Genomic DNA, 14,609 nt, shown 5'->3' on the forward strand with positions numbered 1-14,609 from the left:
AAAAAAACAAACAAACCATTAAATGAACATTTTTTATTTTTTTACGTACATATCTTAAGGTAATAATAATCACTAAGCGACAAGTAAAAATAAACAAAGTTCATGACACGTGAACACGACTTCATTGTTGGGCGACATCAAATTCTGAAGCTGCAACTTCACTTCTTTAATATAATTATAATTACTTTCATATTCGCTTGACGTACTTTCAGGTATGTAGCTTTTACTCAAGAACAGAGGAAGGCATATTTCAACATAATTCTTTTGCATTCTTATAAAATGAACTTCTTTTATTTCCTAATCGTCTCTGGAAATATAACATGTGTTATAACCTTGGTTTTAAAACATCTAAACGCCTTGTGAAATCGGAGGCCATAGCTGGTCAAAGGTTATTAAACATCTTTTTTGCTGCCACACAAATGCATAATTATGCGTCATGACAATATCTTGTTTAAAAGTGTATATTAAACTACTTTTAGTCTTTTGCAAAGCATCCAATGCTCTATACTAATCATTGATTTTAACTCTGAAAATACGAAATACTCTCTCTGTCATGCGAGTGTACGCCAATATGTCTCACTGTGGGAGCTACATCATTTCGCAGAAAAGAAAGAAAAAAGCAAATCTTTGACAAGTGGAGAAAGTGTCTGATATTATTTATTATTTACAATTGTTCAACCTTGTCTGGTACTCTGTCCATATCACCTTCTGTGAACTCAGTGTTCATAGCTTTTATCCAATCGATTTCAATATTAAAAGGACCCTCTTGGCGGTCCATGAGAGAGATACCAACTGTTCTGACTTTTTCTCTAAACATTTCAATCTGTTCTTCTTGAATCATGCCATTGTTTGTTAAAATGAAGTCTTTAAAGGGAATCTATATCACGAATTACTTGTGGAGTTTATATACAAGGTATTTTTGCTTACCATCACTGTCTCCCATTGACCTGGTGTACGTAAAAATAATCGATGTTGGAATAGATCTGTCTTGACAATACCGTCTGTTTGTATATTTACAAAATACTTCCTTTTATCTCCTTTCACTCGCAGAGCCAAATAACGAAATAAGGTTGTATCCCAACAAGGTATTCCAAATAACGATTGTTCTTTTTGCTAATAGGAAAAAAAAAAAAAAATAAGGCTAATGGATCATCAATTGAATATCACTGTTACTTTTGTACGAATAGCAGCATATCCGCTTTGCTTAATTTCTGGATTAGTAGGAAGATCCAAAGAAATGTTTCCATGAAATCTCCCTGTGCCTTCTGGTGTAATCTCCAAGTGAGCTTCTGAGAAACCGCCAATGTCTTTATCGCTGCCGACTACCCATTGAGTGAGATCTTTTTGCGAATTAAGAGCTGTCATGGGCATCTCTCTTTGCCAGCCTCTAAGGCCGTCCATATTTAAAGCTTCATGATATTAAATAACTACTAGAATAACAGTATGCTTCATTCTACCTTTTAAACTCGACTCAGCTACCTCTACTGCCGTTCGACGAAAGATTGAAAACATATTGAAAGAAAAGCTTCCCTTTTTGCTTGGGGGTGGAGAGCCAAATGAAACTGAGTCACAAGACAAACAGAAACAGAGACACACACAGAGAGAGGCAATTGATTTCCATTTTTGGATATCTTTTTTTCTCTCTTTTTCTTTTTGTTGTTTAAAATGTCTCTACCTACATCTCAACAGGCTACGTTTGAAGAACTAAGTGTATGCTCTTCTCCTTCATCAAATTCATCCTTTTTTATGGATAAAGCAGAAAGCAGTTCATCACAAAACACTGGCTATCCTCCAGAAACACCAACTATACAATCGCCATTCAGTGGAGGTAGCTGTCAGACATCAAAACCGGGAACCAATGTTAGGGCTCGTAAACAGCCGAGTTCAGGAAGCCTTGATAGATCTATGTCACAATCTGTTCAAAGACCAACATCACCCATAACATCACCCTCTATACACAAGTCATTAAATGCGCTGGACGCAAAGTCAATTGCTCGTGATGTTGAAAGGTCAACTATGCATCTAAGAGGAGAGGATATTGCACCTTCTTCATCTAATAACTCCAACTTTTATTTTTCTCCTGCCAATGCAGTGAGCAATAATACAATTGTAGGAGGAAGTATATCATTTCAGCCTATGGCAGCACCTCCTACCGCTCCAGGAGGACCCTATCGTAGACAGAACAGCTTCAGTAGTATGAGCATGATGCAATCCAGTATATATTTGAATAATGTAAGCAATGTCAATAGCAACAGTGGACTCTTCACTAGCTCTCAAGAAGATGCTTGGCAGACGCTTTGTGTTCGTGTCTTACCTTTATTTAACGGCGAAGGCCCACAAGGAGCAATTGAAGATTTGAATGAATTATTAAGGTAACTGAACCTTATCGTTTTTTTCTTCTTGCTCTAATACATCTATAGGCGCTGCTTAACGGATCCTATTTCACCTCAGTTTTATCATGACATTGAAGCATTATTGAGAGATGGCATGTTTACATTAAATTCTAAAATGTTTGGTGTGACAGATGAAAAACTGCTGGATAGACTGGTCGAACAGTGGTCCTTCTTCTTCACTTATGCCTTACCTTATTTTGAAGCTGTATTTTTACCTTTACGTACAGACATAATATACCGATCTGCTGACGAAGCTGAGGCATGGAATGTGAGAAATATGGCATTAAGGAGCTTTAGAGACAATGTTATCTTGCTGCAGACAAAACGGCTAGAAGGTAACAAGCATCCTTCCTCAGTATTTTTCTAATCATTGTGTTTATAGATGTCTTCAATAAGTTGTTTACCGACTTTGGTTCTTCGCAAAATCCTGCTGCAACAGCTGCCAAGATGTTACAAATGACGTCTCTCTTAGCGTCTGCTCCTGATCACAACGAAGAGATTGAGAGAGTATTAAATAATTTAAAAGCAAATTGGAAGATCATGATGAGAAAGGGTGACAGAAGAGGCTTTGCCGGTGTACGTAAAGCTACGCCTGCAGAATCAAGCAATAATATGTTTGGAACAATTGAACAATAACCATATACACAGCATCACACTTAATTTAAACTAGAATTGATACATTCATAGCATATAATAATTTGCTATAGCCGATACCACATAACCATTTATTGTAAATGCAATAAAGTACCCCTTTTTTTTATTATTTTCTTTCTATATACGAAATTGATATGAATGTATAAATATATGTCTAAAAATCAATAAATTAAATAGCAACAGCGAGTATGGTATCTAAGTGAATATGTAGCCATTTTAAGCTTGCTTATACGCAGTTAATGTCTTTTTGCCAGAAGAAAGAAGTAGATCCTGGTTGCTCATTCTACAATAAATATAAAGACAATTAGGTAAGGCAACACTAACTTGTATATATAACTTACAACATTAGAATCAGAAGCAACATAGACCGAGCGTCTGATAATATACAATGAATAAACAACAATAAAAATAAAAATATCCCCCACTTACTTGTAAAGAACCCTATTTCCTTTACTGTACTTCTTGAATCTATTCCACTTGGTAGTGTCACGCTTACAATGAACTCTTGCAGCAGCTAGGAAAAAAAAAGCCATATAAGTTTCTATGAGCCTTATATCGCTAGATTATACCCTCAATAATAGATCGAGCTGATAAAGTTCTTGACTGGCCACAAGCATCCACCTTTTCCCAAACGCCTGCGACACCACCAGGAATATCGTTTTGAGACCACCATTTTGCTTTCCAAACAGCATTTTGGTAGTAAACCATGTTGCCACCAGTGTAAGCAATAGTGGGTGACCATTCAGGTACGCCGGAACATGTAGAAGGCACTGATGGGGAACCAGTAGCTGCAGGAGGCGAGGCAGTGTTGGATACTGATAGTGTTGCTGATGATGATGCTGTGGGTACCATAACAGAACGACTTGATGTGATGGATTGTATAGAACTGGAAGCTGATTTGGATATACTGCTAACAGGTATCATATTTGGTAGAGATGTTTCTGCTCCACTCGTATTTGGCATACATGCCTTGATAGGAACCCAATCAGAATAAGGATTTGAAGATGGAGGAGACGAGGCATACCATTTAGCCTAAGTCATAAACAGTTACTATTTGATAAAAAGTGAAACAATATGCCTTTTAAAACTTACAACCCAAGTATATCCACTATTTGTTATTGTAAGTGATTAGAATAAAAAAGCTTTCTCTCTCACTCTACGCGTAGTACTTACTTGTAACTAACCGTACTTCCTCGACTGTAGCTAGTACCAGCAACATAAGGAGGTGCAGTACATACAGAAAGATTAAACGACTGGCCACAGCTTTTTCCACTAGATAATCCATTTTTTATAGTAGCAGCAAGGTTATTATTAGCATAAGCTTGTGATGCATCTATATATAGAAGAAGCGCTTTATAAACATATCAATCCCTTCGTGATAGTCTTACCCCAGAACATGACACCACCAAAGCTAGGAAATGATTCTTTTGTTGTCGCTGCAATTTTAAGTAAAGTATCAGGACCAACATAACCACTACCAGCAGCAGATGGACTAGCAGGTGCGCCGATGTAAACCTTGACCTTGGGATTAGGAGAGGAATTACGAGCCCAGTTATCCCAGACACCAAAGTTCCACTGATTGCTATCAAAGTATTGAAGACCACAGGGATTATTATCTGTTAATTGTAGTTAATAACCAAAATATTGATTATTGGTACTATTATTATTTTACAGAATTGAACATAAACAGCGTCGAATGGGAAAGCGTTCAAGGTATTTTGAAGATTAGCATCAGGAAAGACACATTGGGGAGCAGCAGTAATGTAATACTTTTTTGAATCATCAAAGTATGAACTTAATTTTTGAAGAAAAGGTACATAATCTAATTTGTTGTCAATTTAGCAAGAATTTTGTTGCATTTCTAGAATCTTACAATTTGATCCGCCTCCTTCGATATCAAGGTCAATGCTATATAAAAAAATAGTAAACATTTCTTGCTCTCTCTCTCTCTCTGCTTATTAAAAGAGATGGTGACATAACTTACCCATCTAGTATAGCATCACCAAAGGGGCGAGTGGATGAGCTACCACCCAAAAAGACGTTCCAAATGGTTTCTGCAAATATGTTGGCTTGATCTTCTGATTGAAACCCAACGCTACCAGTCGCACCACCCAAAGAGAGGGTAACCAGCTTGCCTTTTGATTGACAATACTTGATATCAGAAGCCATGCTTGTACAGTCAGCCAAAGCAGTTCCAGCAAAAGTAGAGTTATCGACACTGTTACATGTCTTGATTTCATTTTTAGTTTATATGTTTATAAAAAAAGGGAGAGGACTTACATTGGCAAGATTGATTTCAGGACTGTTTCCAGGGCCAAAGAAAGTTGTTAAAAAGGATATTGGAAAGACATTTATAGAGTCATCATCACAATAGAAACTTAATGGCTTTTGCCAACCAGATTTATCCTGACTATTGGCAGCACCAAATGAATTTTGACCCCAATCTAAGAAAAAGAGATGTTTGAGTTTCCTCAAGATTTATAAAGATTATTACTTACAGGCAACAACATTATTATTACAGGTATTCTTTGAAATTGACAGATCAATAATGGTTATAAAATGGATTGAAAAAAAGAAAGTGGGCCAACTTACATCAAAAGCAGTAGACAATCCAATGATTAGAGAAAGGACCAACAATGACTTCTTCATTTTACTTGAAAGAAAAAGAAAAGAGAAGAGGAAAGAACGTATATTTAAATGATCCAAAAGCATTTAGACATTATTTCAATTTAATATATAATTGTGACAACAAAATAAGTGGACATACGCTTAAACAAATATTTTATTAAAGAAAATAAAAGACCACAATGGATGCATTGAAACAATATAATTTCGTCCCGCCTGGGCCAGATCAAAAAAAGGTACATAGAATCTAAAAACCCTTTTGAGGTCAAAGGGGAGGAAACTGAGTAAGAAGGGAACGGAAAATATTATGTAAGCATGAATATATGAAGTATTGAACACATTATACGAGTAAGTAATGTTGGCTGTTCCCTCGCCCTCCTTGCCCCTTTCTTGTCTCTGCTTTGTTTACGGTCTCTCCCAAGAAGATGTAGATCAAATAATAAAGAAAAAAATGATAACAACATTTTACTTGGTGTTTTATTAATAAACGTCATGGTTATTTTAGCACATACGTGGTCTGGCGTCCACGTACCCGTGATGTCCTCCAATAAAGCCTTTCATTGTGTAGCGTCAAGCTACACATGCATTTAAAAAGTCACCATCTTGGTTTATGTTTCTTTTCAAGAAGAGATAAAAAAGAAATGTTGTTATTGCCTTATTTTCATATGTTGTCAAGATCACTCAAGTGTATTTCACATTAAAGAATATCCCACAGGACAGCCTTTGGTTAGATAGAGACTTTGACAGTGTGAAGTTGTAAAATAAAATCATAGTCAGCATCCCGAGGTAGCGCTCGTAGCATTAGCCACTCTGTCGTGAATTTTTTGTGCATGCAGTATTGGCCTAAGACATTTGTTTAGTGGTATATCCACTTATTTTGTTGCCACAATTATATATTAAATTGAAATAATGTCTAAATGCTTTTGGATCATTTATTTAATACTTCTTTAGCTATTTTACAGCCCCACTGCACTTTTTCTATATCATCCTCTTCAAGTCCAGAGTGTTTACAGTGAGCAACAGTTCCTACAATGAAGAATATACAGCCTTGAGCAAGTATTCGCTGGTCTCGTATCTTGCCAAATACATTGGCGATGGCCTGTGCTCCTCCAGCGTGCAATTGTAATAATATATTTACAAAGAGTAACTCCAGGAATATGCGGCCATTCTTTTGTAAATTCATAAAGTTGATACTCTTCAAGACAGCAAGTGTAAGAGCACCTTCAGTTATCAATGAAGCATAAAACTTGGCCATGTTTACAATCTTGCTTAATCTGATTTCTTTGCTTCCAGAAAAGTTTTCACTCGCACTTCGTTCTAGACCACCCACTTCGTTTTCGCCACACTCTCTAAGAAAATCCCATAGACAGTATTGGAAGGTCACTTTGAAGGAATGGTCTATTTCACATAATCTTCTACTAACAAGCATATAGTATGGATTAAATGTTTTTTCCTATGATCATTTATTAGATAAAGGATTATCATAGTCATATTCCCTTACATTTCCTGTGCATTGAAGCATAACACGACAAATTTCTCTTTGTTGGACTTCATTTAAGCCTAGCTTCATCAGTTTCTCAAATGCATCTAAATAATCCTACATCATTTCGCTTCGTTAGCCTATCTTATTTTAATAAAGCCTTATGCTTGTTCAAACCTCTGCACTCATAATTGTTATAAATATAGTTCTACGTATATCTGTATTCATTCCCTGCTTTCTCGCAAGCTTCAAAAGAGCCTCTTGCATTGATTGATCCTTCTTTAGATCTTCAGGTACATTTGTTGTCTTGTATTTACTCTCTGTGCCTACCAAATTATCCTTCCATGAGGCACCAACTAGCCACCATTTACCCTTTGTATGGACGTTGTGAATATCATCCAAACTGACACGCAAGGCTTCTGTACTACGGGTCGATCTCTTCTTTGATAATCCTTGTATAAACTTTTTCATCTTTTGTACCAACTCTTTATCACCATGTCCAGCTGCTGTCTGTTTATTCTTGATCTTGTTATTTTTCACATTAGCGATTGTTTCAAGCATGAACTTATGACGCAGACTGTAGCAAAAAAAAAAAACGTTACAAAAAAAGCATCATATATACTAATTTCTAACACTTACGATATAGTCGAAGGATCGCGTTTAGCTGTTTCCTTTTGTATTTCATCAATGATATGTTTTAATGAGGTAGGATCATCGTTACGAAGCTCAGCTCCAGCAGCTACGAAAAACAAAAATTAGTATTTTAATTAATCATATGTAATATGGATATTCACTTCTAATAATTCGTAGCAAGAGTTCTACATTGCCTTCGTCTAGTTCACTGATAAGCATACGCACGATATCATAAACAAGGATACATGAGATGACTTGAAAGTTATATAATTCGAGTATCAATGTTAACAAGTTCCTCGTTTCCTTGTAACCTTCTTGTTCATCGTCAATCGTCTGCTGTTTTGCCTTTCTATATTTTTTATGTTCCGTCTCAAACATCTCAATAACCGTTTGTACAAAATGGGCAGCTACAAGATATGTTAGCGACTTATCAATAGGTCATTCTATGAATTTACCAAACTCAACACCAACTAAACGATAAAGACTTGCAACTATGGTTGCATATGTAATCACGAATGAATCAAGCAAATTCGACCTTTGTGAGATGGAGTTGATGATAAGCTCAGTAATGGTTGATGTAACATCTGTCAAGCGAGGTTAGATAGTTGTTTAATATATAGTTCATAAATAAACATACCATGACGTGGATAAGTTCCATAGCACTTTTCGATTTCAACTAGAATACTTTCAATGTTTAACTCACTCAATCTGTTAAGTTGACCCTGAAGTTGCTTTTGTAATCTTAACTGTTGTTCGCTCTTTCCGGTCGACACAGGTTTTCTTAAATGAGGAGGAACATATTTTGTCAGCACAGAGCTTTTTGGTGGCTCTTTAACTAATACTTGTTCTTCCTTTTCACTCTCTTCATCACTCTCTTCTTCCTCTTCCTCTTCCTCTTCATCATCATCATCATCATCTTGTTCTCCATCACTTTCTTGTTCGTCCTCAAAGGCATCTGATACTTCTTCTTCATAGCCTTCTTCACCACTTTCTTGTTCATCGTCAAGTATATCTGACATGTCTTCGTCAACACTTGCATCCATATCATCATCTTCTTCGTCACTTGGAAAGCCTTCAAATAATTGATCTACTGCTCTTTCAGCATTCTCTTCCAAGCCTTTTTGTTCCTTCAATTGAGCTTGTTTTGTTCGCTTTTGCTTCAAATATTCTATATCATCCACCTCATTATTGGCGTTGTCAGCATTACCCAAAACATCCAGTAGACCATCATCTTCAAACTCCTTTCCGAGCTTCTTTTTCTTTTTCTTATTTAACCCCAACTTCTTTTCCCAGTAAGCAATTTCCTTGTCATCCTCTTCAAAGTCTTCATCGGCTGTACTATTCTTGCCTACCAGGTTGTCAGCAGCCAACATTTTATAAAGTGCTGGATTCTTTTTCGATAAACGTTTTTCAGCTTCCTCAGGATTGGCCACTTGCTTCTTAGGTTGATCTTTGGATTGATCTTTGCGCAGATCTTCCTTTTTTTGACGTTTACTAGATTGAGGCTGTTTTTCAGGAAGTAATCTCTTCTTGCTTTGTTGATCTCTTGTTTGTTGATGGATAGCCTTTCTTTTACCTTTCTCTGCACGCTTCTGTTTTCTTAGTTCCTTACGATTGGCAATCTTGTTGACAAACTTCTTTCCAAATTTACGATCGTCCTTTTCTAAACAAAATACATTAGTTTTTATCAAGACGTTGTAATCATAAACTAACCTGCAGCATCGACTTCCTCTTTCATCGTTTTAGGAAGTACTGATCCAGGAGTTGGACCACGTTTATGTGGTATTTTGCTTTTATGAAATGTGGGTGCCATAATAAGAAGGGAAAGAAAGAAATGAAAAAAATTCTTTTTTTTTCAACTATGCACAGGACTAACTTTTTCATTCTTTTAACTAGAGTTAATTTATGTTCATTAATACCAATTCTTTATCCTCGATTATATAAGTAATAACTACTTAAGTAGACAAACCCAAATAAGTATTTGCTAAGGCACTCGCAGTCTCATTATTGCAATATATTTTTCACAATTATCATGTGTTTCTGTTTACATCAACCAATTTCAGGCGTTGCTGGATATGCAACCACATAAAAATACTGATAAGGTAGATGAACTACGAGCCCTTTCTGTTTGTTTTGGTATCGTTTCGAGAAGATCATGGTTCTTTATGTAATACAGGTTAGAAACGATGAAGAAACTTGAAAATAGTACACAGCCTTTTTTTGTTGTTTATTTAAATACAGTATGCGAATGTTTAAAGCAAAAAAAAAAAAAAGAAAAAGAAAAGAGGGGTATCAGCATATAAACAAGGGGGAGGGGACATTTGTTACATTTGTTTTGATCTTAAAAATACGTCCAAAGATTCACTATCATACACAATATCTGGATGCTTTATAGAGTATAGCCTATAGGCTTCTAATTTACCGGCGTATCTACGTCTTGCATTTTGGAACCATGTGGAGACTATGGGAAAAAAAATAAGGTTAGATACAAATTTCCCTTTCATTTTTATTCACACTTACTCTGAACAATAGATTTACCAGTTTGTTTGCAGAGACCCTCTTTAGCAGAACTATCTGGTATCTTTCCATCGTGTTCAAGGTACCAACTCATGAGGATATTGATAACAGTCTTGTCATAGTTCTTTCTTGTTCTCTTACTATTATCACTTTGATCTTGATAAAACACGGATGATTTCTTGCTCAGCTTGCTATTCCTCTTTTTGATGTGACCCGATTTACAATGTTTCTTTGTACGAGCCTGGTTGGTCAGCTTTCGTCGAACTGGCTTAATGACTGTTTGACTATCGCTGTGTTCCAAATGTCGGTCACTACATTCCGTCTGTTCCTTTTCCGTTTCTACTTCTTTTGGCGTTTCCTTGGTAACCTGAGTGACCTCATCCTTTTGGTCTGGATAGTCATGATCGTCAGCGGCACTATTATTATCTTCATCGGAAGAGATAAATTCATCAGGGGCTGCTAAATCAGGTAAATGCGATATGCTTCCCTCGGGTACCACAATGTTTTGCGTTGTACAACACATGAGCGATGATGTCGTAGCACCCGAGTTGAAGTACGGCTGCTGCTCTTCAAAACCGACAGGTAGCTCTAAATTGTAACCAGATATGACGGTTGATGGTAGTTCTGTAAATGACGGTAAGCTTTCTTTGAACACATTCGGATGACCCATTTGAGTTGTGATCATCGCTGTTGGATCTAGGTCGGAGCCATCGGAGACAAAGGCGTTGTCACAAACTGAATAGTTTATTAAATCTCCTTCGATAGGACTAAATGGCGCAAGACTGTAAAATTTTGCAAGAGTTGACTGTGTCATGTCCAATTCGCCGGTTAGATAAGAGATAGCGTCTCGTTTGGTGATCATGTTATTTCCTTCAGACATTTGATAGTCCAAGTTCAAGTCTGTTTCTTTTGAATTCATGTCCGACACACCTGACATATTTACGATATAATCGTTGGGCGGTATCATTGGACTATACAGATCAGAACCAAATCGCGCAACATGATCAAAACTGGTATCATACAAGATCTTCTTGCCGTTCAAGTCAAAAGAAGTATACGTGGGTGCAAACATGAGTAATAAAATGTAAAAGAAAAAGAAGAAGAGAAAAAAAAAACACGCCTGTTTATATTAAACAATGGAAAGGGGATTAAAATTGAAGGGTACACAAGTTGCACATTTTTCTCGCATGAACTGTTTTATTTTGTTTTTCTACCCCTTGATACAAACTTGCAGCCGTATCACAGCCCTCTCATAACAAGAGGCAACAGTTGTGTAACAAGGATTGAGATTGTTATTGTTTATAAAGTTTGGGTTGCCACGGAACCAATTTGTTAAAAATAATCTAGTATTTTTCAACCTTGTTTATATGCAAACAATACACTATGTACAATGTAAATACCACAATGATACGACCACTCGGTACAAGCATCATGGCAACAAATGCAATTCATAAAAATAATAACAACAACAGAAGTAATAATAGAAAAAGAGAAGGAAACGCAAAATATATGTTCATGTGCATATTATACAGAGAAGTATCTTATTTGTCCCAACTTCAAGATAAAATAGCATGCAATAACAAATTTGTATCCGATAGAGCGGTAATCGCTTCTTATTAATTCTCACGTAAAACAAAAAAAAGGTCTATTAAGTAAAGGTGTAATGATATTGGCTCAGTTAACGTCATATGGAATTCTTTATATTTGCCTTGTTCTGCTTTTTTTTCACATACATAATTCTAGAATGTAGGATGTGCATACTTTCTTATCTTTCTTTCTCCTCTCTTTTTTTTTTCTTGTTTTTTTATTATCAACCTAAAGGAATACTGTGTCTAAGTAAAACAGACTATTCTTTTTTATCATTTTGGTCAAGGATGAAACTTATAATGTTATCAAAATTACGGGTTGGCTTACTCTAACAAGTAAACATGAAGAGCCTGTATCAAGCTGCAATTAAGCAGCGTGATCATTGTATGCATTTAGAAGGGGAGAGGGAATGTGCCTGTTGCATGGACAGTAGATAATGCCCTGCTGATTAAGGCGTAAGTTACACTAAGTTTGTTTATTATTTAAAGCTCCCCCTTTTTTGTTTACAGCCCTTCTTTACCCGCCTTTTCTTTTTTCTTTTTTTCAAATCGCTTCAGTGTTTGAAAATATAAGCTTTATTTATTCAAATTTGTGCAACATACAATAATATAAAATAAATGAAATAAAAAATATTGACCTTTATCCTCTGAGTGAGACAGAGATAAAGCAAATCAAGAAAGAAAAAGAAGTGGGTGGGAATAACAAGACCACTTGTTCGTATAATGTGTTTACATAATATTACACTTCGTGAGCGTGACCTTGGTTGTTGATCCAGAGCAGATAAACTAAAATTTGTAAAAGTAACTGAAGACAGACAAGTAATGCTTGTGGGCGTTAAAAGTGAAGAGCGATCTTGTTGTCTTTTGCAGACTAACATAGTCCGCTTGGAATTCTTGCATAGGACTCGATGTTCGTTGCCGTCGCTTACCAACATATGGCGAGGCAGGGTTATCGGTGACCTTGTGGCGATAATACCAGTTAGACAGCGGATGACAACTCATTGTTGTGATGGAGGCGAATAGTCCGATCGAATGAGGGCTCCATAAACAACTGAGCCACTGAAAAGTAGAAGTAGAGTCTATTCGACTTGTTAATGAAGTTGCCGTGATGGAGCATTGGTGGAGCTGCGGTCTGACGGTACGTATAGAATGGAAAGCTTGATAGAATGGCAAAGACAGTGTGTCCATATATCCATTGCCAGGAGTGAAGATAAGCAACACGGATAAGGTTTTGTAACAACCGTATAATGAGTGCTGTTTTTCGCCTTGGTCGTTTATTTGATCACATGAATTTAGATATACTTTTTAATAGAGATTAGGTTGGCGATGTTGATGGTGTTGTGTGCCGAAGAAATAGTCAAAATTAAATGAAAAGGCAACAGTTTGAGAAAGTGCTGTTCCGTTGCTCATTGATTCAGGCTCCGACTTCACTATCATCAACTTATGGTGCCTGACTCTACTCATCTCTTCAACATGTCAAGATCTCTCTCATTTCAAAAGCAATTTCATCGTTAAACCAACCTACAACAAAGTTGGCTATATCGTTCTTAGGCAGTAGTATAAGTTCTTGTAGAATTGTTAAACTTGTTTTATTGTAATTCAGGGACAAAGGAGCCATCGCTGCTGGAGTTTGGGGTCAAACTTTCAGGCCCGTATTTTTCTCCCCAGGCGCACGTTTAGTGGCGATTTTTACCAATTTCAAAAGAGGATACATTGCTGAAAGTTAATCTCATCTAGAACCCCGAAAGGCTGATTACGTATCTCTTTTCAGGCTTCAAGCGTCTTTTGCCCCTAACCTTATCCAAATCTGACTTGAGTGTAGTACGGCCGCATGAATTTCATTTCTGGCTGTGTTGTTAATAAACTGAGCTAGCGTGGCTCTTCATTCGCGTTTTACACTATATTTGAGAATCTTTTTATTCAGTGCAATAACTCTTTTTAGATCCTCTTGTGGTCTTTGATAGGACTACATTACTAGTCGAACCTTTTCTTAATCCGTCTGACATTTTCCTACAGAATGCTGATTTCTCCAGATATAAAAGTGCCTATGCAAATTTATGATACATGAAGGCATATTTAATATCTTTCTAATCAAAAAGGGATTTTCGCGGCATTCGAGCATTAATGTATTCATCAACCCAAAAACACACACAGGAACATTATAAGAGATAATCATACATCTTGAAGAGAACTGGTGATATACTGATAAAGACCCTTAACTGTACAAGGAAATAGGTTGTATTGCGCCAAGCATTCATAAGGTTACAGAAATAGGCTTACTTGGCTTCTTAATTAAATATATGCCTTTTTTAGATCAGAAAAAAATATGGACCTATATCAATAAAAACGCAGTTTCCTTAACCTGTTTTTCTCTTTAGTATTGCTCTTTTGTTGGTAGTTTGTATGTGTGGATGATAAGCTACATCTTTTGGTATTAGTATTCTTCATATTGATACTAGTGACTCCTGTCGCATTTTTTTGAAGGATCTCTGTGTAATCAAGAGCATCGTGCTTTTCTGGTTGCAATCCATTTAGAGATTTCAGCCACAACCATTTCGATTTTACAAACTAATAGCAGCAATAGAATGTATGGAGGTTTACGTCATTCTCTCCCTTTCTCTTTCTTTCTCTTCTCCGGTTGAGCTGACAAACATAGTGCTTTCACTTTTATAGTGTTTCTCTAACAACGAAGAATTTTTTTTTAAAAAAAATCTCATTGAA

The 14,609-nt window shown here is 36.4% G+C and overlaps 5 protein-coding genes across 5 annotated transcripts; 1 reads left to right on the top strand and 4 right to left on the bottom strand.

Moving 5' to 3' along the window:
• Positions 1-583: 583 nt before the first annotated feature.
• RHIMIDRAFT_215113 (complex I intermediate-associated protein-like protein CIA30) lies at positions 584-1,537 on the bottom strand. Its single transcript, XM_023607277.1, has 4 exons — positions 1,458-1,537; positions 1,174-1,409; positions 928-1,113; positions 584-877 (listed from the first exon to the last, which is right to left on the bottom strand). The coding sequence occupies exons 1-4, from the start codon at positions 1,510-1,512 to the stop codon at positions 665-667; spliced, it is 690 nt and encodes a 229-aa protein (XP_023466111.1). The 5' UTR covers positions 1,513-1,537; the 3' UTR covers positions 584-664.
• Positions 1,538-2,205: 668 nt separating this feature from the next.
• On the top strand, positions 2,206-2,760 carry RHIMIDRAFT_202525 (HbrB-domain-containing protein; the record flags this gene model as incomplete). Its single annotated transcript, XM_023606620.1, has 2 exons — positions 2,206-2,372; positions 2,421-2,760. The coding sequence occupies 2 exons, from the start codon at positions 2,206-2,208 to the stop codon at positions 2,758-2,760; spliced, it is 507 nt and encodes a 168-aa protein (XP_023466112.1).
• A 382-nt stretch (positions 2,761-3,142) lies between these two features.
• Positions 3,143-5,696, bottom strand: RHIMIDRAFT_313224 (glycoside hydrolase; the record flags this gene model as incomplete). Its single annotated transcript, XM_023614851.1, has 13 exons — positions 3,143-3,330; positions 3,389-3,422; positions 3,477-3,561; positions 3,617-4,079; positions 4,140-4,155; positions 4,221-4,380; positions 4,436-4,663; positions 4,720-4,869; positions 4,921-4,955; positions 5,032-5,276; positions 5,328-5,491; positions 5,546-5,573; positions 5,640-5,696. The coding sequence occupies 13 exons, from the start codon at positions 5,694-5,696 to the stop codon at positions 3,274-3,276; spliced, it is 1,722 nt and encodes a 573-aa protein (XP_023466113.1). The 3' UTR covers positions 3,143-3,273.
• A 779-nt stretch (positions 5,697-6,475) lies between these two features.
• Positions 6,476-8,804, bottom strand: RHIMIDRAFT_226430 (ARM repeat-containing protein; the record flags this gene model as incomplete). The annotated part of the gene is made up of 7 exons (XM_023607567.1): positions 6,476-7,125; positions 7,174-7,269; positions 7,330-7,729; positions 7,792-7,891; positions 7,947-8,192; positions 8,241-8,369; positions 8,423-8,804. The coding sequence occupies 7 exons, from the start codon at positions 8,802-8,804 to the stop codon at positions 6,601-6,603; spliced, it is 1,878 nt and encodes a 625-aa protein (XP_023466114.1). The 3' UTR covers positions 6,476-6,600.
• Positions 8,805-10,033: 1,229 nt separating this feature from the next.
• On the bottom strand, positions 10,034-11,557 carry RHIMIDRAFT_281948 (uncharacterized protein). The gene is made up of 2 exons (XM_023613041.1): positions 10,306-11,557; positions 10,034-10,246 (listed from the first exon to the last, which is right to left on the bottom strand). Exons 1-2 carry the CDS (start codon positions 11,372-11,374, stop codon positions 10,110-10,112), a joined length of 1,206 nt encoding a protein of 401 aa, XP_023466115.1. The 5' UTR covers positions 11,375-11,557; the 3' UTR covers positions 10,034-10,109.
• Positions 11,558-14,609: the final 3,052 nt, after the last annotated feature.

Source organism: Rhizopus microsporus, assembly GCF_002708625.1.
Source record: "Rhizopus microsporus ATCC 52813 unplaced genomic scaffold scaffold_8, whole genome shotgun sequence".
Classification (NCBI taxonomy): domain Eukaryota; kingdom Fungi; phylum Mucoromycota; class Mucoromycetes; order Mucorales; family Rhizopodaceae; genus Rhizopus; species Rhizopus microsporus.